General features: G+C 37.8%; 1 protein-coding gene across 1 annotated transcript in view; it reads right to left on the reverse strand.

Annotated features, from left to right (window-relative positions):
* Rp1 (RP1 axonemal microtubule associated) overlaps positions 1–22888 on the reverse strand; it is a 408574-nt gene that overhangs the window by 77968 nt on the left and 307718 nt on the right. Inside the window, exon 25 of the mRNA XM_085835373.1 lies at positions 16881–17044. Within this exon, the coding sequence (XP_085691499.1) occupies positions 16881–17044 (164 nt within the window). The remainder of the gene's footprint in view (positions 1–16880; positions 17045–22888) is intronic.

A 22888-nucleotide genomic window follows, 5' to 3' on the forward strand; every position in this document is an offset into this window, starting at 1 on the left:
TGGAGAAATCATATATGAGCAATTTGAAAGCACACCTGAAAGCTCTAGAACAAAAAGAAGCAAATACACTCAAGAGAACTAGACTACAGGACCATTACCCAGTTCCTTCTCTGAAGTCACAATTACATTTATACCTAAAACATACAAGGATCCAACAAAGAAAGAGAACTTTAGACCAAATTCCCTTATGAATATCAATGCAAAACTACCCAGTGAAATTCTCAAAAACTGAATCCAAGAAAACATCAAAATGATTATTCATCATGATCAAGAAGGCTTCATTCTAGGGATGCAAGGATGATTCAATATATGGAAACTGATGTAATCCACTACATAAACAAACCCAAAGAAAAAAACCCAGATGATCATTTCATTTGATGCTGAAAAAGCATTTGAAAAATTTTAACATTCCTTCATGGTAAAAGTCACAGAGAGATCAGGAATTCAAGGCACGTACCTAAAAATAGTAAAAGCAATATACAGCAAACCAGTAGCCAACATCAAAGTAAATGGTGAGAAGCTGGAAACAATTCCACTAAAATCAGGGACTAGACAAAGCTGCTTACCCTCTCCTTATTTACTCAATATAGTACTCAAAGTCCTAACCAGAGCAATTAGATAAGAAAAGGAGATCAAAGGCGTACAAATTGGAAAAGAAGTCAAAACATCACTATATGCAGATTATATGTATACACATATATGTATATACATACATGTATACATAAAAGCATACATAAATGACCCCAAAAATTCCACCAGAGAACCTGATAAACAAATTCAGTGAAGTAGCTGGATATAAAATTAACTCAAACAAATTAGTGGCCTTTCTCTACACAAAGGATAAACAGGCTGAGAAGGAAATTACAGAAATAACACCCTTCACAATATTCACAAATAATATAAAATAGCTTTGTGTGACTCTAAATAAGCAAGTGAAAAATCTGTATGATAATAACTTCAAGTCTCTGAAGAAAGAAATTAAAGAAGATCTCAGAAGATGGAAAGATCTCCCATGCTCATGGGTTGGCAGGATTAATATAGCAAAATGGCTATCTTGCCAAAAGCAATCTAAAGATTCAGTGCAATCCCCATCAAAATTCCAACTCAATTCTTCACAGAGTTAGAAAGGGTGATTTACAAATTCATCTGGAATAACAAAAAACCAAGGATAGCAAAAACTCTTCTCAACAATAAAAGATCATCTGGGGGAAACACCATCCCTGAACCTAAGCTGTACTACAGAGCAATAGTGATTAAAAAAAAAAACCCACAAACAAACAAACAAAACTACATGGTATTGGTACAGAAGTAGACAGTTAAATCAATGGAATTGAATTGAAAACCCAGAAATGAACCCACATACCTATCATCATTTGATCTTTGACAAAGAAGCTAAAACCATCCAGTGGAAAAAACTGCATTTTCAACAAATGGTGCTGGTTCAAATGGTAGTCAACATTTAGAAGAATGCAAATTGATCCATTCTTATCTCCCTGTACAAAGCTCAAGTCCAAGTGGATCATGACCTCCACATAAAACAAGACACACACTTCTAACAGAAGAGAAAGTGTGGAAAAACCTTGAACACATAGGCACAGGGGAAAAATTCCTGAACAGGACAGCAATGGCTTGTGAAGTAATATTGAGAATCAACAAATAGCACCTCATAAAATTGCAAAGCTTCTGTACGACAAAGGATACTGTTAGTAGGAAAAAAGGCAACCGACAGATTAAGAAAAGATCTTTACACCGGGCGTGGTGGCGCGCGCCTTTAATCCCAGCACTCGGGAGGCAGAGGCAGGCGGATTTCTGAGTTCGAGGCCAGCCTGGTCTACAAAGTGAGTTCCAGGACAGCCAGGGCTACACAGAGAAACCCTGTCTCAAAAAACCAAAAAAAAAAAAAAAAAGATCTTTACAAATCCTACATCCAATAAAGGGCTAATATCAAATATATACAAAGAAATCAAGAAGTTAGACACCAGAGAACAAAATAACCCTATGAAAAATTGGGAAACAAAGCTAAACAGAAAATTCTCAACTGAGCAAACTCCAATGGCTGAGAAGCACCTAAAGAAATGTTCAACATCCTTAGTCATCAGGGGAATGCAATTCAAAACAAACTTGAGATTCCACCTCACACCAGTCAGAATGGCTTAGATCAAAAAACTCAGGTTACAACAGATGCTGGCGAGGATGTTGATAAGGAGGAACACTTCTACATAGTCAGTGGGATTACAATATGGCACAACCACTCTGGAAATCAGTCTGGTGGTTCCTCAGAAAACTGGACATAGTACTAACTGAGGACCCAACTATACCACTCCCAGGCATATACCCAGAAGACGTTCCAACATTTAATAAGGACACCTGCTCCACTATGTTCATAGCAGCCATATTTATAATAGCCAGGAGCTGGAAACAACCCAGACGTCCCTCAACAGAGGAATGGATACAGAAATTATTGTACATTTATACAATGGAATAAAAACAATGACTTCATGAAATTTTCAGGCAAATGGATGGATCTAGAAAGTATCATCATGAGTGAGGTAAACCAATCACAAAAGAACATACATGGTATGTTCTCACTGATAGGCAGTTCTCACAGTTAGGCAAACAGCATGTAATACCTAGGATATATGAAGTTCATGTAGAAGGAAGACCAAAGAGAGGCTGCCTCAGTCCTACTTAGAAGTGTGAACAGTATAATCAAGAGAAGTAGAGGGTGGGAGGGACATAAGTAGAAGCAAGGGGGGAGGAAGAGGATCAGAACCAGGTATGGGAGGAGATAGAGGAAATGTACAGAGGATCAGCTAATTTAACAGAGGTGTGTAACAATGGGGTATGGGGAACTGGGGGTAGAAACCAGAAAGTTGCAGATGTCAGGAAAGCAAACCCCCCCCCCCCCGGACCCCACAGTGGTGACATTAGTTGAAATACCACACACAGGGGTTGAAGAATCTGTTGAGACCATATCCAGAGGTTAGGCATGGCACCCCAGGTGAGCAATGGGCCACCCACCTATCTCCAAAATTTTAACCCACGATTGCTCCAGTCTAAATAAAATACAGGGACAAAGAGTGGAGCAGAAAATGAAGGAAAGGCTATCCAGAGACTGCCTGACCTGGGAATCCATCCCATATGCAGACAGCAAACCCAGACACTATTGTATATGCCAGGAAATGTTTTCTAACAGGAGCCTGAAATAGCTGTCTCCTGAGAGGCTCTGCTAGATACTGACCAACACAGATGAGGATGCTCACAGCCAGCCATTGGACTGAGCATAGGGCCCGCAATGGAAAATTTAGGGAAAGGACTGAAGAAGCTGAGGGGGCTTTATCTGGCATCAATGAGAGGTGAGGCCCTTGGTTCTGTGAAGGCTTGATGCCCCAGGGTAGAGGAATGCTTGGGTAGAGGAAGGCTTGGGTGGTGAGGCCGGAGTCTGTGGGTGGGTGAGAGAGCACCCTCATAGAAGCAGGGTAAAGGGGGATTGAATAGGGACTTTGCAGGGAAGAAACGAGGAAAGGGAATAACGTTTGACATGTAAACAAATAAAATATCCAATTAAAAAAAATAAGTATTGAGGATCATATTTCACAGCTCAACATGTTTCCTTATACTATAATTCATAGCACTCATAGGTTGGCTTAGCCTTCTCTCTGTGTGTTTGATTGTATTTCATAAGTTTACACATTTGCAAACCTCTCAAATTTGGATGGCAAACCCAATTGGAGACTTGTTCTGCCAACAGGTTCTTCCTGAAGCCAGGGGTTGGAAGTTGCTCCCTTCCACCCTTCCCCTATGACCAGCCACTGCCCAAATCTCATGTAATGGCAGTTCCTTCCAGCAGCTCAAAAGCAATGCCCAACAGCAATTAGGGCACAGCATTGGAGTACGCATTTCTGCAACAGGAGGAAAGCACTGTGTTTCATCTTTCTGGGAAAACTAATCATGGATATCAGTGGAAATTACTTGACCCAGTAATTTGCTGAGGAATTATCAAATTCTCAACTGAAGGAAAAAAATCTGCTGTGTGGCAAGCTTGAGGAGACTACATGCCAAGTAATTGCATAGAATGTGAATGGTCTTGGGGCTTAGCACTATCACAATCAATTTCAATAATTAATAATAGTAAGGGCACGAAGCAAACAGTGGAATGGTGAGCATTTAAACATCTATTTAAACAATGTTTGCATTTCACATGTAACACAATAATTTTCCCCAGAAAAGAACTAATATTCAGAATTACAGATTACTTTTAGACTCCATGTGGGAACAACACATTCACCTGAGTCTTCCACAAAAAGCAGGCCTATCTCAGCACACAGAAGATTTTTAATGCACTGTTTAGTAGCATTTTCCTTCAAAATAATTACAACTCCAAGCTGGCACCAGATACAAACTATGTATTCTTTCTGAAATCCAACATAGTGTTTTAAGTGGCATTCACTAGAATATATGTTCAGTTGTCTGATTATGAAAGGTCACTCACATGTATGTTCTAGTCATGTGTGCACTCAGATTAATGAGAGTCACTGTTCAAGCTTGCTTCAACTTATTTTCCAGATGATCTGTTACACTGACTCTCAGCAGTATCAACTGACTAAAATGCTACCACTTGCCCACTGAAATTCTGTCAAATGTTTTGTTTTCTGACTTCTTTATTGCACTGGAAATCCAGAACAAAAGGCTTTCTACCACACTCCATCACAAACGATAGTCAAATACTCACCATAGGAAAAAGAGCTGAAATTGTCATTTAATTGTCAGCATTGACCTAACCATTGTCTGGGATGAATCTGTATCCCTGTATCTGCTCATATTGCCATCTAAAAGATAATATTTTATTCTAGCAAAGCCACCAAGCAAAGTGTGTCTGTATTTCTTTTTTGGTACAATGATTCTAAAAGATATAGTCATCTGTATTTACAGCATGTCCTTTTGGCATAAGGCCAAAATAAATGAAGAGAAGATGTTTTGAATCTAAGGCATCTGTGAGCAACAGTATCGTTACTTACAAAGTGTATAAGTCTGATTGTTCCAAAATTCAGACACCAACAGCAGACTCCTTTCCTGTGTAATTGCCCTTGCTGCTAATGTCTCTCCATGCTACATTGTTGTCCTGTGAGAATTAGCCCTCTCCAGGAAGCATGTATATAACTCACAGTGACACTGATCCAAGTTGTGCATTGTTGCATGAAGAAAGAGAATACACAACCAAGAATGTACTGTATCTACTGGTGAACTCTACAGCACACCTAAATATAATAAAAGCCAAATCAAGACACTTACACTTATATAAAAACAATGAAGTTAAATAATATTCTTCAGAATTAAAAAAAAAGACTAGAGGATACAGACAAATACTTTATAAGACTAGTGAAGATGAACTAGCTACTCATGAAGTTAAAAAGCTTTAGTTCTTTTTTAAAGATTTATTTATTTATTTATTATATGTAAGTACACTGTAGCTGTCTTCAGACACTCCAGAAGAGGGTATCAGATCTCATTACAGATGGTTGTAAGCCAGCATGTGGTTGCTGGGATTTGAACTCAGGACCTTTGGAAGAGCAGTCAGTGCTCTTAACTGATGAGCCATCTCTCCAGCCCAAAAGCTTTAGTTCTTACAAAAAGAAACTTTATAACTTATAGAAATGAATTCACTCAACATTAAATCATAACCACTCAGGGCTCAGCTAATGGTCCACATGTACACGATGTGAGAATAGGCAAAGATGGCTTTCTTCATATTTCCTCATATTGAAGGATGCTGGAGACGGATCATCTTCAATTCACCTCAAGCATCCAAAAAGACCATTTAGGGGAGATGAGTTGGTTAAGGCAAACATCCATGCAGTCATAAACAGTTTGTTGAGGATAAAAAACCTCTGAATAGGTGCCATGTCCCTCATCCTGACAAATTCTAAGGAAAGAGAAATTTTCTGTACCTTTATGAATCCCACATCTTGTGAACCATTGTTCATTTGCTTGATATGAAAGGCATTTCGCTGGGTGTGGTGGCGCATGCCTTTAATCCCAGCACTTGGAAGGCAGAGGCAGGCAGATTTCTGAGTTCGAGGCCAGCCTGGTCTACAGAGTGAGTTCCAGGACAGCCAGGGCTATACAGAGAAACCCTGTCTCGAAAAACCAAAAAAAAAAAAAAAAAAAAAAGGCATTTCACGAATGTGAGAGTTAATTTTATGTGACAGTTTAGCTAACCCACGGGGCTTAGATGCATGGTCAGATGGTATTCTGAATGTCTATGAAGATTATTTTGAGGTTAGATAATGAATGTGGCTTCATGCAATCAGTTGAAGATTTTAATAAAGACAGTTCTCCCTTAAGCAAGAAGTAATTCTGCCAATCAATGGCCTTTGGATCTCAAGATCTACATTTCACTTTTTGGACTTTGACCTCCCTCCATAATCTATGCAAAGGAATTATGAAACAATTTCTTCAAAAGATCCCACATTTCCGTCTGGCTGGCCAGGGAGTCCGGAATGGCTTCCCACATATAATGTATATTATTTAAATACACTTTAAATAAATACTTTAAATATATATATATTTTAAATATATACATACACACACACAGGTATATATATCATCAATTCTGTTATAAACACATCCTATATATATATGTGTGTGTGTGTGTATACACATGTATGTATATATGTAATGTGTGTGTATGTGTGTGTGCATACATATACACATTCTCCATTTTATATACATATATACATACCATGTTCTATACATACATAGATAAATACACACATACCACACATACCATATTATATACATATATAGAAGCATACTGTACACTATAATTGTGGTGTCTAACTCAACTAGCAAGGAAAACGCAACAACTGGTTCTTCTTAAAGCAGTTTACTCAGGCAGCTTCTCTCTTTAAATCTCCCTTCTCTCTTCAGATCTCCCGTGCCTCGGGGTACAAGCATTTTTATCCACTCAAGTTACAACCAAGCCTCAAACAATCACCACAGGTCACATCACCTTACTAGGCAGGCTTGCTCAGCCAATCAGGGATTAAGGGCGAGCCATTCACCAAATATGGGCTTGTTTACTGCCTGGCATACATTTCCGTCTGGCTGGCCAGGGAGTCCGGAATGGCTTCCCACATATAATGTATATTATTTAAATACACTTTAAATAAATACTTTAAATATATATATTTTAAATATATACATACACACACACACGTATATATATCATCAATTCTGTTATAAACACATCCTATTATTTGTGTTCTCTGGAGAACCGTGACCATTGCATGACCTTCCATTTGTGTTAGTTAAGAGATGACCCTAAAAGCACAGCAGCTGAGTTGATAAAATACACATGTGCCCAACACTTCACACCCACCTTGTATTACTCATGTAGTCAGCATGGTTTCTGCATAGTGAGATTATTACCTATGCCATGGCATAGATTAGCAAACAAAGACTCTAAACCTTTAGTGCCATGACTTTTACTTATTTAAAAGAGTAGAACAACATTTGTCATTTGATGCTTTCCTGTCCCAGTTGCACCAGTCCCTATCCAAGTGGGAAGCATGATGTCATAGAAAACTGATGCCCATCCACAGACCAAAATGGATTAAGTGTATGTCAATGCCCTTAGTAAGCTCCTTTAAAATCTGTGTTGAGCAGATGGGAAAAATAGGATGCACATGCACTTCAAATAGACCTGGTCCTGTAAGGGGTTTGATAAATATTACTTTTCAAACTATCATACAAACAAAAATGAAATATCACTATATCCAAGATCATGCCTGTTTTAGTCAGTTCTTTTCAGATATAATTTTGTATGGCTAACTTGACTTCAATGACAAGTTCAACTTAAATTAATGTGTCCTAACAACATGGCCATATGGTAACCTTAAGGGCAGTATTGTTTTAGATGGATAAAAATTACTCATTTCTTCCTGAAGTATAAATGTTCCTTCCTTATCATCAGCAAAGACTTGTTTCTTAAGACTGTTTTTCACAGAGTTATAAGGAAGAAAATAGAAGAGAATATGCTTATAGGATAGACACTAGGCTACCTTTGAAACTGTCACCAGCATCTCTTCCTGTGTTAAAGGCTGAGTTCACAGCTTGGGAGGTGATGGAAACCTCTCAGGACAGGACCTAGTTGGAAGTGTTTAAGTTTCTGGAAGAATACTCCCTAAGGAAATTGTGGGACTGACCCCTTCCAGTTGCTTCCTGTTTTAGTCTGTCATGTGTTCTTTCTATAATGCACTGTCTCACCACAGCCAAAAGCAATGCTGCCAATAAATTGTGAACTATAACATTCAAAACTATAAGATGATTGTCACAGGGATTTTTGTGATGGTGATATGAGCTCAACATTATATGTTGACATATAACAAGACATATAATATCTGGAGTTGTGTTCATAAAATAAATGTGGGGATGAAGAAATGACAGCTTTGAAAAATGTCAAACTTGGAACCAGAACTATATTGATTGCCAGATGGGAATTGTACTTTTTTGCTATGATGTAGCCAAGGAAACCTTTTAGAGATGCCTTTTGAGTTGCTGTTATTAGAATTAACTCTCCTTAAGATAAATATCTCTGATGGTATACAGAAAGCACATCTGCTTTTAAGCTCTCCAACTGATTCTGTATTCAGGTAGAATCCCAAACAGATGGAACATTCATCATACTCTTGTCTTTCTGTATGTGACATAAGCATTCTGCAATATGTAAAGTGTGTCCCCTCATGAAACAAGTGTTTGCCTCAGTACCCAGCCACTATCCTGGATGATGCTAGGGAACACACACTTGATGAGCTACCCACTGAGGGGCTATCATTCTAAAACTTCTAGGTGCTTTGTGCACTGGCTGGAGTTACTAGCAACTCTGATATCACCAATAAGATACATTTTCCTTCCATAGCACCTGCATTTCTAGAGAAATGAAAATTCTAGTCTATGAGAAAAGTCCTGGTATTGCCAGAATGTTGTAAGCAGTGGACAGACAGAACATTCAGAGGTCAGCCAGGTTCTATGTACTGTCCAATAGCATAACATCAGACATTTGTTTGAGTAGACTTCAATTAGACTAGTTCAGTTTCACAGTATATACTATCATAGATAAAGCCATTAAGAAAAATGGTATCTGTGTTATAGGTGTGAAAGGCATTTTTATTACTTTGTTTTGTTTTCGTATCTCTACTTCTGTGGAAAAGTCCAAAGTACAAATTTAATCTGTTATTCTTGAGTCCAGTATTTAAACCTCACAATGAGTCTCAATAGTGCCACCACAAAAATGGATATTTCTCAGGAAGATAACTTTAAGTTCCATCCAGGAACACTAATCTATAACTAACTAACTAACATATGGACACATTTGAAACAATAGTCGGGTGATGGTTAAATGATCAGAGAAGACAAAAGTCAGGGCTGGTTAGAAAGCTCTTAGAAACAACCTCAGCATCAAACACTTTCTTGCTGTGCTTTCCAGTGAAGTTTCCTTTCTCAGGAAACATCAAATGATGCTGAAGGTCACAGTGACATGAGCAGCTTGCAGTCCCTGGACCAACACCCAAATTTTTAACAACCGTGTGTCCATTTGTAAATATCCATCCCAATGAAGATGCAATGTTTGATTAGAAACAAAAGACTCCCACCTTATTTTTACGTTATTAAGTCTTTAAATATGGCCACTTTCTTTTCTTCCACTTGGCCTATTGTGAAGTGAGAGTCATGTATTACATGTATTGTCTCTTACAACCAGGGCATTAGCCAAAGCCATCTGGGTTTTGCTTTCTAAAAGTGATGCTGTGATATATGATACATTGGTGTTGCCTTAAGTGTAACTTTTGGCATTACTGAGCATCCTTTCTCTCACTTAGGGCTTTCTTTCTCTTTCTTTCTTTCTTTCTTTCTTTCTTTCTTTCTTTCTTTCTTTCTTTCTTTCTTTCTTTCTTTCTCTCTTTCTCTCTCTCTCTCTCTCTCTCTCTCTCTCTCTCTCTCTCTCTTTCCTTTTCTTCTTTCTTTCTTTCTTTCTTTCCTTTTCTTTTTTCTTTCTTTCTTTCCTTTTCTTTTTTCTTTCTTTCTTTTCTTTCCTTTTCTTTTTTCTTTCTTTCTTTCTTTTTTGCTTTATTGATTTTATTATCAGATTTTTTTTCACTCTTGCTTTGTTTACTGTTTCTTTTTGTTGTTTGGCTTTGGAAAGTACTGAAAAAATGTAAAGTCATTCTCAGTAGCACTAATGTGATGACCCATGAACTTTTCCCCACATTGCAGCAACAATCTCCATATCAAACAAACAACATAATCATTATTCATTCTCATGAGGTTACAAGTCAAACCACTGTTCTTAAAATGGATTGCAATAATGCTGCCTGTGTGACTACTATAGTCTTTAGACACAGGCTCCTGTGTTGTCTTTTCTTTTAAGGGGCCCATTTCTTTCAGGTAATTTTAAGACTATACTAAATATTTATGTGATTCCAAGTTAAAACTTGAAAATGTACACACACACACACACACACACACACACACACACACACACACACATCTTGCTTCTGTGCCTGACTCCTTAATTTATCATCTGTCAGATAGTTAAATAATTATTTATTGTCTTATGGTTTGCCAATTTTTATTTTGAATTAAAAACATACCTATGAACACTTGCATATATCTCTCAGGTAGGGCTCATTTTCTTGAATATATAGCACAATTCATGTTATTCATTTTTCTAGCCAATAATCTATTGTGTAAATAATATTTCAAAAACATCACTTGCTTATGTAACAAGCAATTCTTTCAAATAAATCATCCTACAATACCTCTTCCTATAACATTTGCAGTACAATAGTCGGTGATGACAGTGCTTGTCATGCTTTGGGCCCCTAGGCCAATCCTCAGTTACCTCAACTACCACTGATGTTAATGACAGACAAAGCCAAAGAGAATCAAAGCCACAAGTGTGAGATTATTCCAATTCTTCAATATTAAAGAAATTCACAGTCCTTGGAAAACCCTGCTGTCCTCTGATTTCCCAGGCATGGCCCAGCAGTTCTCTTCTGTGATTCATAACTGCTGTAACAACCATTGCAGACTCCTAGACAGTTCTCTCCTGCAATCTTTCTATGAATCAAGTCATAGAATCCAAGTCCATAAATCACACAGAACCTCCTCCATAGCTGCAATAACTGATTTTAAAAGTCAGGTCTGGTTAAATTTTTAAAAAATAAATCACACAAATTCATTGTTCTGTAAAATAAAATAGTACTTTGTAGCATTGATTTCCTGGTAAGTTTCAAATGTAGAAAATAGTTCACAGTGGATAACTTCTTTGCATTTTAGATTACTAAAATGTAGCTTCTATATCTTACATGTTTTATGTGCAAAAGAAGTCATAGTTATTTTGCTGTGTGCACCTTTCACATTACTTTTGAATCTTGACCTTTGTGGCACTTTTATGAACCTAGAGAATTCTGACTTTAAACATATTTATTTAAAAGATGCTTATACATGTATTCATTCTTGTGTCTTTACAGTGAAAAGTAGCATCATTGAAGATTCCATTCAGTATCATTTCTAAGGCAGGTCTCCTTGTGTTATCTGTTTAGGAAGTCTTTCTCCTGCACTTATGAAGAATGAGTTTTTTAGATATAATATCGCTATTTGGCATGTTTTCCTTCATTTAATAAATTATTACATGTATTTTGGGCCAGAAGTGGGACATGTGCTATGGTCAGAGGACAACTTGTGGGAGTCAGTTCTCTCATGTGAGTCCCAGGATAGAACTCAGGTTGTCATACTTAGTTGTAAGCACTTCCAACTACTGCACCATCTCACTGGCCCTCTTTCAACAGTTTGAGCCCATTATTCTATGATTTTTCTCTTTTTCACATCTACAAGGTCTTCTGTCTAGAAGTTTCCTGCTTGTTGTTTTGGGGCTCCATGAATTCAATGAATCATCTTCTGCTTCTACTTTTATAGTTCTCTCTTTGTCATTGAATTTTGATAATTTAACTACAGTACATGTCATCATTTCATTTTTCAGGTTACTTTTGTGCAGGCACCAATCTGCTTATTCATTTCTCTGCCCAAATTAGAGATGTTTTATCGTTATTCCTAAAAATATATTATCTCTGATTCTTTATCTTCTTCTGAAGTTCTAAAAGTTTCTATATTATTTCACATGATGGTGTTCCATCATGACAGTCCCATAGGCTGTCATTACTGTTTCTATCTTTTCTCTTTTTTTGCACTAGTAGCTGGATATTTTCAAATACACTCTTCATCATTCCACAAATTCTGTCTTCCTTTTTAGTGTGCTGCCATATCCCTCTGTCAGCTGGTTTTATTTGGTCACCATGTCCCATACTTCTAGGCAGTGAGAAGTTTGTTTGTTTGTTTGTTTGTTTGTTTGTTTGTTTGTTAATGGTTCATAGTCTTTCCTCAAATATATTTTTTTCTAGTTTCCTTTAGTTTTCCCTGTCTTCACTATTTTCTTTAAGACCCTTTATTCTGAATTTTTGTCTATCAATGCAAACATCTCCTCTTGGGTCAGCTCTTTGTAGCTTTAATCTTCCTTATTTCCACAGTGTTACCCCTGAGTTTGCTGATTATTTGTGATCTTTATATAATAACATCAGTGTCATTGCATTTGAGGAAGCATCCATTTTTTCCCTAGACTTTAAATAAAGGAGGGGAAATCCTTCAACTATCAGTCTTGACTTGATTTCTAGATGGTCTTGTAGTGTTACCTTCAGGTCCTAAGGATTGCCATCAGGATATCTACTTTAGCAGCCTTTGCTTGTGCAAAGAGCTTGAATGACTCTGCTAGGCTGGCTCTGCTGTTGGTAGGTGAAATTATCAGTGAGATAACACATTGTCTGACTGAACAGACAAGGCCACCAGCTGAACTCTTCAGTCAGACAGAACCAAAACTGGGCTTCTTGACACAGGTTACATAAATCTGCTTTCTATTGCTATAATAAACACCATGACCAAAACAAAATTGGGAGGAAAGGCTTTATTTTACTTACAGATTACAGTCCATCCCATCATCAAGAGAACTCAAGGAAGGATCTCAAAGCAGGAAGCTGAGGGCAGGAACTGAAGCAGAATTTTTGGAATAATGCTGCCTATGCAGCATGACTTTTGTTACATCCTAGGCCTACCTACTTAAGGGTATCATCACCAATAGTGATCTACCCCTTTTCACATGTTAATCACTAATCAAGAAAATATCTCCTCAGACTTGCCTGCAGGCCAATATGATCTGATGCATTTTCTCCATTGAGATTCCCTTTCTCTAACTGACTCTATCTTTTGTCAAGTTGGCAAAATAAAAACAAAAACAAAAACCAAACAAACAAAAACCCTAGAGAACTGATAGCCTATGATTTTTGGCCAAATAGTATAGTTTCTTGGATTAATTATTGGGTGGGGAGATAGGCTGGGCTTGATAACAGTTCTTGAATGAGTAGAACTTCAGCTAAGCTCTCTCACAAGGCATTGGTTCTGAGGACTATGGGCTGGGTTCTCTAATTGAACAGAGCTTCAGGTCATGCTTCATAGTGAGAACCAACAAATAGATTCTCTTCCTGTGCTGATTTTCTGTCTGTGTTCCACACCAGTAAGAATTAGTATTAGGCTTCTAGACTGAACGTAACTGCAGATTGTATGCTATAGTACATGTGGTTCAAACTTAGAAGTCATTGGAACTGTTTTAACTTCTGTGACTGAGAGACAAACTCAATGTAAACTGTCTCTGTAATCAACTTCATCCAGCCCCAAGCTTCAATTTCACCAGAGTGGAGAAATAAACTTAAAAGAAAAGATACGGGGTTAAGTGGAGAGAAGAAAAGACATATAATGAAGAAAGCCACAACAATGCCAAAATCAAGATGGCATGCTGACATCTATCTAACTAATGGGCAATAATGTGGGTTCCCATGAACATCTAACTTTTAAACACTGAAAAGACCCAGAATAAATGTTCCTGCTATTACTTGTGCACTCAATGACTTGATCTAGGTTAGCCAACCTACTCTTGGCTTTCTCTATTTCTTCCTCCTACTCCAGCCTCCAGACTCTTCTATACAGACCCCCATGCCAGCAATAGCCACCTACTAACCATCTGCCAAAGCTGCCTTCCTGCCTTCATTCATGTGAAAAACTGTCTAAAAATCCCACTCTATCAGCATCCTCTCCCAACTTGTGGGTGGGATCAAAAGCGTCAGTCTCAACAGAGTAATAATCGTTTAAACTTTATATCCAGTGCTTTAATATTAACTCTTTTAATCTGTACTAGAACAGTGGAAAGACTTATTATCGCTATTTTACATGGATTCTGAAATGACTAATTAAGACCACACTATAAACCCACATTTCCACAAAGGAATAACAAATTAAGTTTGAAACTATGAAAATTTATCAAAGGCCATCTGAAGAGAAGTTTTTCAATGAAAACTACAAGCAGGTAAAAACCAGAGTCTGTGCATTGTAATGTGATTAACTCTCTAGCCTGTCCCCAGGCCTTCAATATCATGGAAAGACAATAACCCTGTAAGCATAGAAACTGGAGAAAACAACAGTAAGATGAGTCACATCTCAGCAGAACATAATCACAACACTGAAAGTTGCGCTTGCACATGTGCGTGCACACACACACACACACACACACACACACAGAAAGAATCTTGTAAGTAGCACAGAGAAACAACTTGTCACATACATAGGATCCTAGGTGAGAGCATGGATGATTTCCTGTCATAAGCCATGAGGTCCACAGACAGCCAAGACTGAGACATTCTCAAATAAAGTCAGTCTTTAGTTCACTAGCATATAAACCTACCAGATACACGAAAAAAAGCCTCAGAGTGACTTGACCCAAGTGTTGGCCCAAGGGGGCAACAAGAATGTGTGCCAAGATGACAGTGAAAAATAAAATGGGGAACTATTTGTGAATAAAATATAACATCAGAAACTCATGTTCAGAGTATATGATCACTCACTGATTAAAAAAAATCAAGTTAAGAGTGAAGAAAGGATATGCAAATTATTGACAAGCACATGAAAAGATACTCAACACTGTTAGTTACCAGAGAAATGTATCAAAAACACATTGAGATAGGACTCTATACCCAATAGTATGTGTTTTTTAAATAAAGAAAAGACAATTAGGAATTTTGGTGAGAATGTAGGAAAAGAAAAATCTCGCATATACTTGGCAAGAATGTAACAAATAATGCAGCCATTTCTTAGGACAGTCAACAGTATCTCAAAATGCTAAGGATGCTGTTGCCACATGGACCAATAACTATATTCCTAGTGAAATAACAACAACAACAACAATTATGCAGGGAAATCCATAGTAGTTGAGAGTGAGAATAACTCAAATGTCTATCAATTAATAGATGGATAAAGTACAGTGTATCCATAGAGGGAAATATAATTTATCCATAAGCAAATGAAGTGTTGATAGATATTCCAGCATAGACCAATCTTGAAAGCATTATGCAAAGTAAAGGACTCAGACTCAAAAGTTCTGTCATCACTCCATCACTTGCCTGTTTTTTTTTTTTTTTACCAAAAACAGACAAATTTTATAGATATAGAAAGTAGATTAATGGTAATGACTTTTTAGGCAGGATATAAGCAGTTAGAAGAGAAACTCCTTTTGCTTATTGCTTTCCTATGAAAAGGCAGTCTAAAATAATCATGTACTGATTAGTGTATGAATACACTAAATAGCATGAAGTACAGTGTAAATGTGTAAATGTTATAATCCACACACTGCATCTCAATAAAGCTCTTTAAACAAGAAGATAAAGAGATATCTTTCTGGGTGTCAAAGCCTCTGACTGGAAAAGGAACTCAGAAAAATTAAACAAGAAGGTGTCAAATTGTGCATATAGCAAAAACAGAGTGCAAAGCATGGTGTAGCAGTGATTGATAACAAGTGAAGTTTATCATGTGTTTGCTGTGTCCCACCAGGCACTATGATATATAAAATAGATGCTTTGAGAATGAAATGTAAAAAAAAAATTAAAAATACCATGTCTCATGTCTCAGAGTTTGTTAAAAATGAAAAAAATTTTGGTTAATGAAGGGGAAAAGGTAAGTTTAAAGACATGCTTACATGAGCATCATATATAATAGTAAAAACCTAGAAGCTATTTAAATGTTCAGTTATACTAAAGTATTTCATTTATCTGTGGCAAAATCCCTGTAGCCAATGAGCTACATATAATTAACAGAACTATGTAGCTCCTTGCATGAGTTGTAAACTTTGTACAAAAAGCTGCTACAAAATTGCTTGTGAATTATAACCTTAGTCATAAATACTTGAGCAATCCAGGCAGTACAATAGGGGTCGTTTCTTAGTCTCCTTGTAGAGTCAAATTAAAGGATAGTTTGTGGAGGAAACTAAGGTATGTAGAGTATCATGTTCTCATGACCTCATGATGTTTGTAGTCAAATATGGCCTTCAAACTCTGATCACTTGCCTGCTTAGATCACCCCATTGCCATACAAAGCATGTCCATGACTTAGAGAAGGTGATGCTATGGCTGAGCAGATCTTCAGAAAAAAAAACATTCACATCTCTGGGAGCATTAGTAGTAAACTACCCTGCTTTGTTTTAAGATTTCTATATTCATGTGTTTGTATCTTTATTTGTACAAATGAAAAATAGGGAAGTAACAAAATGTCTTATATTCCTATTATCTATGATGTTTCTAATATGCCTTAACATAAAACTTTTCATGAATTTAAAGAAAATGGAATGCAAATACTTCACCAAAACAACAAAAAGTCTTTTGTAACTCCATTTTAGGGAAGGGATTCCATAATATATCATAGTAAGCAAGTCATGGGCAAGCGGATTTTACCTTGAATATATCTGCACTGTTGGGATTAAACAGGTGGTGTTTTCCAGACCCCAAAATAATAGGTCCTGAACATCTTGCTTCGCCATAGACACAAAGGGATACTGTTGCCGTGGTACCAGCATTTTCAAGATCTCCAGTAACAACGGTCACCTTCCAGTCCCCATCTTTATAGGAAAAGAAAAGTGATAGAGAAAAACAACGTTAGTATTAGGAAAACAGGAGATTCTGCTTAAATCAGCTTAATTGGGGAAGGAAGTTTGTGAACTAGCAGTAGTAAAATAACTGCTTATCTTGTGCCTCTTCTTTGGAGGCTAGCAAAGGAAACAGGTTTAGAAATGTTATAGCATTTTAATTACACAACAAACCACAGCAGTCTTTTGAGAACAATAGATGTTCCTCTTGGGAACAAAGCAGCTCGAGTGAGGGCATTTAGCCCCACACATTAGGCTGAAACCTGTAGAAGTAGGTTTCAGGGCCACTGTCAAATCTTTGACTGGCGATGAATGGCAAACATATACTGATAGGGTGACATGAAGGCATTATGTGTCCCAGGGAATACCCTTGTAGAGCTGGGGTTAATGGCAGTACAGTGAGCATAAGAGAAGAGCATCAAAGATAGAGAAGACTTAAAGAGAAACAAAGAAAAATGCCAAAGTCCCCATCCAGTTAAAACAAACGAATAAATAAAGAGAAAGATAGTGCTAGATAAATAGAACCTTCCAAGCAGGAGTTGAGCTGAGGGAGGATGCATGAAGAAAACACAGGCTGAAAATAGAGAAAGACATTGCATTCTGTAAGCAGAACAGTTAATTGATCTCCTGCTGTGGTAAGATTGGGCACAGAAAGGTTGAGACAAGCAGCACATGACAGGAACTGTCTTTTCAAAAGATCTGTATATTTTTCTATGATTGCTTTTGTTGGGAAGACAAATTGAGATAGTATTCATTTTAGCATGTTGCTTCTTTGGGAAATTGCACCATCAAACCCAGAGCTAGAAGCTGCCCCTGACCTTATAGCAGGTGCTGGGTGCACATAGCTGCACACCAACACTGTAAGAAGACGGTGTGGCCTGCCTATGCCATGTAATGAATGTATCTCTCCTCATCACAGACATACGAAATCAGGGAAGGGGCAACTTAAAGACATCTTTATTGTCATCCTCAGATGTTCTGTAAACACATAGTCTTGTGCATAATTTCTACAATTCCTAGTAAGATCCACCACCTTTGTGGAGATTCTTCCCCTAAGAACTCATCTGAGTTTGTAATGTTTACTTCAAGTCATTTCCCCAACCAGACGGCCACAAGTTCATTGAAGGTCTCTAGCCACTCTAGTAAACATCCTATCAAGTAAAATGTGCAGTGTCATATTTGATAATAAAGATGGAAGTCAAGTCTCAGCTCTGAATCCCCAAAGTTTACCAGAGCCCAGCTGGGTGAATTACGTGTCTACCCTGTAGCCTGTCTGCTCTGAGGAACTTGGACTTGTGTGAGAAACTAAACCAGGGGATTTTCAAGTTGCAATCCCCCTAAGTTTGTGGTTATACTGATTCTTGCAAAAATCCCTACACCTGTGCTTTGACACATAATTCATGAAGTTAAAAGAATATCCTTTTTTTAGGGCTTCTTTTGTCCTGCATCCTTTATCATTATCTCCTTCCCTGCATCTGCAACAACCTTGGCATTTTCACCTCTGACTGTCATGAGGAGAGGGGCACACAGGAGTTTGTTTACATGGAAGCCTGGATTTCTGTTCATTAAAATAGCGATGACTAGCAAGGAACTGCTGATTTATACAAAACTGTGTCCTTCCCTTTTAGAATCAGCATGTCACCATGACATAAGTGTTAATGAAGAAATACTGATGAAGTATTTTCTGGAGTCACTTCTGCTGTCCCTCAAATTTTCCTAAGCGTTATTTTCTTTTCTCAAAGTAGAAACTGTTTTTCCTGGTTCCTATAATATACTTTTAAAATTTGATCACTTCATATTTTTAAAGCTATTTTATTACCTAAAATATACCACACTTAAGCACGATTGTAGCTCTGTGTGATGACACACAGCTAAAGCCCAGGCACTCTGGGGGCTGACACAGAGGATCCTGTGTTCTCGGTAAGCCACAGACATTAAAGGAGGATTTGCAGAAAAGAACACAATGAAACATTGAGTTGATATCTAATTTAGATATCAACTAAATAGATACTAAATGATAGATAGTTGAATTTCAACTATCCTGTGAAATAGTTTATTTATAACTGTGCTAGAATATATTTACAGTTTTTGAATTGCTTATTTATGTGTCAAAAATTGCAAGTAGTTTGTAGAAATAATTTTCTACTCTAAAATTTCAACCAAGAAGAAAATGAACTGCTTTGTCTGTTTGCTTTGTGTTTTTTGTTTGTTTGGGGTGTGTGTGTGTGTGTGTGTGTGTGGTGTGTGTGTGTCTGTGTGTGTGTGTGTCTGTGTGTATGTTCATGCGGGCATGCGTGTGTGAATTCAAGTTTCTCATTCTTTCAATTTCTATACAGCTGCTTCTACTCAATTCTTTAGCTCTCACACATATACTGCCTTCTGTTAATATCTTTCTGAAAATCATTTCTATTGAAAATTTTAAAAAGGAAGGAAGATACCTCATAATCAAAGTCTAAATACTTACCTTATATTTACATGTTTTCTGGCAGGTTTCTAAAGTTTGCTGGTTATGTGATGAACTGGAACTGCTCATTAGCTTTAAATGGTCCCAGCTCTCTGTCATTGCCTTTACCTAACACCAGAGAAGTCAGTGGCTTAGAAACATCCTGCTTTAGAAAGAGGATTTTTTGTTGTTGTTTTGGACACAACATCTAGGAAAATTATTTTTTCTTTTGTCTTAAAGATACTTTAAATGTAGTCTAGACTAATATAACCTTTAAATACTCAATAATAAATTTGGACTATTTCTCAGCGATGTTTACCAGGAAGCCACACCTTTGTGATTCTGCTGTCATGCAGCCAATACAGGTGCACTTGAACTAGAAGTCCCCAAATGCAGGCTCATACTACTTTTATAACAAGTGGAATTCAGTAATTGTGGGTCAGCTGACTTACTGAACTTAGATGTCAAAATTTCATGTTAAATAAAAAGGATACTCTAAGTGACCATGTGTGTTACAAAAGATCAAATCAGACCTGATATAACTGATAGATCTTACCTCATAACCAAGTTTATTAATGGTTCAGTAGCAAGACACCACATGCTCTTCCTTGGGAGAGAGATTAGAAAGCAGATAATCAAATGGTAGCCCTTGGGTCACATCTGTCTTGCTACCTGTCTGGATGGTGATCTAAAGTTCACTTACTGTGTTGTCCATGGGTCTTCTTACACTGCAATAGCAGAGTTATAACAAAGACCACATGGCTCACAAACCCTAAGGTGAATACACTGGTACTTTATAATTAAAGTTATCTTGGGGGTAGAGAGATGTCCCAGTGGTTAAGATGGTGGTCCATAATTCTTGACCTAGCACTCATGTCAGAACATGGTCAAAAAATTGACCCATGGTAAACAATGCCTTGGGGAACAGTGAGAGAGGCTCTAGGCAGAGCCTGAAGGGAAAAGGCAGAGGCCCTTTTACCTCGGGTGCATTTTGTGTTCCCTGGATTGTTCTTGGCTGTGATTTCAGAGCTCCTGTGACAAACACCTACATTCAATTCATAAGATATGTTTATTCTTGTCAGATGTCAGAACATAGCTGTAAAACCCAATGTGGCCAGTGTAACCTGAATCTGTATTTGGCCTTCTCCTTTGCTTTCATATTTTCCCAAATATGATACATAATATGTGCCAGACAGTTGTGTTAAAATTGGTCTGTCCTGAGGATGTCCTGGGAAATGGTTGCTCTGCTAATATTTATTACATCTTACTGGTGTTTATTTATGTTTGCTGATCATGTTTTTCTGACCTGGAACAACCTTCCTGGGATCATTGCTTTTGTGTTTCATTTATGTAAAGATACACCGAACTGAAGTAGGTTGCCTATAGTCTCAGATCATAGTCTACCCCATTCTTTCAGGTCCTCAGATCCCAGACAAGATCTGCACAAGTCAGCTTGAAGTCAGTACTCAGGTGACAAGCTGGGTGTCCTTCAAATGCATACAATTTTAGATCTGAGGAATCTGGTACCCACTTCTGGCTTCTTTGTAATCATGGGCTTGAACATGTATGCACACATTTATATGTACTCACAAGAGTGTGTTCATGCACACATACAGAGATACATAAATAAATGCAATAAGTCTTTTTTAAAAAAATGTTTGCTGGTTCCTCCACTGGGTGCCACTGTACTTTAAAAGTACCCTTTTGGGCTGGGTTACAACATGTGATTGTTCATACTAAATATTCAGGATTTATCAATGGAAGAAGAGGTAATAAGTGCTATTGATTACTATGCTTACTTACAGTCTTAAGTCCAGCCTTATCAATCCATAAATACCAGCTTTACTTAAAATAGGCAGCCTAAATAGACCACAGACCTTCTATAGTAACATATTACACTATTTGTAAATGTCCTCACTGACACCTGCCCAGGCACTTACAAGCCACGTACTTGCAAGATGGTCACTTAAACTTGGTGTGTTAAGATGTGAATATTTCTTTTTCTGTGAGTGAGAGGCCTTTGGCCAGTAAAATATTACAGACTAAGAGTCTTGGAGGCTAACATTATCTAGGTCTGTGAGAAGTTTTTCTCTGACCTGCTCTGTTAGAATCCAACAGCTAAGCTGTGAAAACTGAAGAGGTGAATGGGCTCTGAGTTTGCAACTTCTGTAGAACTCCAGCCTCATCAGCAGGCAACATGTGCAGGACCTTGGAAAGCCCCACATAATCTCTGCTGTGTGTAGCTGTGCATTATACAACTGACCATTGAGGTGGTCCCACAAGACCTGCCCATCTGAGCTACAGCATCCTGCTAAATAATGACAGAGCGCTTAAACTATGACGTGTGGGGTAGATGACTAGAACAACTGCTCCCATTGCCTTTTGATTTACATCTCCAGACCTTTTGTTCAACCTAGTATTTTGAGACAGAATCTCACTGAGTTGCACAATCTGAACTTCAAATCACTGTTAAGTCTAGATGAGTCTTTAACTTATGGTTCTCAGGCTTCAGTTACCAAGAAGCTCAGACTATAGGCCTGTACCACCTTCCTGGGTTCTATTATCTTTTTCCATATAAATAGTATGGTTTGCCTATTAGCAGCAATTAAGGGAATTTAACTAGAGTGAGTCTTTCAGGTATCCCAAGTAAAGAAAAACCTGATACTAGCCATTTCCTTCACAGCATTCTTACCAATTGAATGTTCCTTCCTCAGTATGGTGTTACTTTGGTGCACCAACTTCCTACAGCCAGTGACCTTCCACGACTCTTCCTGAGATCACCATATTTTGTCTTCCACTAGTCTGTGCATGCTGTCACAGAGGTTATATGCACTTGACATTATAGCCCACAAAATCAAACTCTTTGTTGAATATAGAAACATCTGTGTCTAGACACATTTTTACTTACTTGGCAACTTCCCACTGAAGGCTCAAAGACAGAAAGAATGTGTGGAAATTAAGCTCTTACCATGTATAATTGTTAGCTTCACCAAGTGAAAAACTCACAGCTGCCTTCTGTAAGTCTCCATAGTACACGGAAGAATCTCCATGACAGCCTGCTTTGATCCAGATGAGCAATAGGCTGCTACAGTGGAACCGTGTACACAGTGAATGTGAGGAAACCCAGTGGGCCTCTGCAGACTGCAACATCCTCCTGATTACAGTGGGGCTGGACTGAGACAGGCTGAGAACACCCCTCTCATTGTTCAGGAATTACTTGCTTGGGCTTGGTTGATGGGGAGAGTGAATATTATAATAGGGAAAGATGGAAACTGCAGGTCGCTAGGGGGAAGACAGTCCTAAAGTGAACCAGATTCATCTTCCTAGAAGCTCTCTGTGGGTCTCCTAGATATTGTAATGATTATCCATAGTCT

Source organism: Mus caroli, unplaced genomic scaffold (assembly GCF_978045245.1).
Source record: "Mus caroli unplaced genomic scaffold, Mus_caroli_1 scaffold_1, whole genome shotgun sequence".
In the NCBI taxonomy this organism is placed as follows: domain Eukaryota; kingdom Metazoa; phylum Chordata; class Mammalia; order Rodentia; family Muridae; genus Mus; species Mus caroli.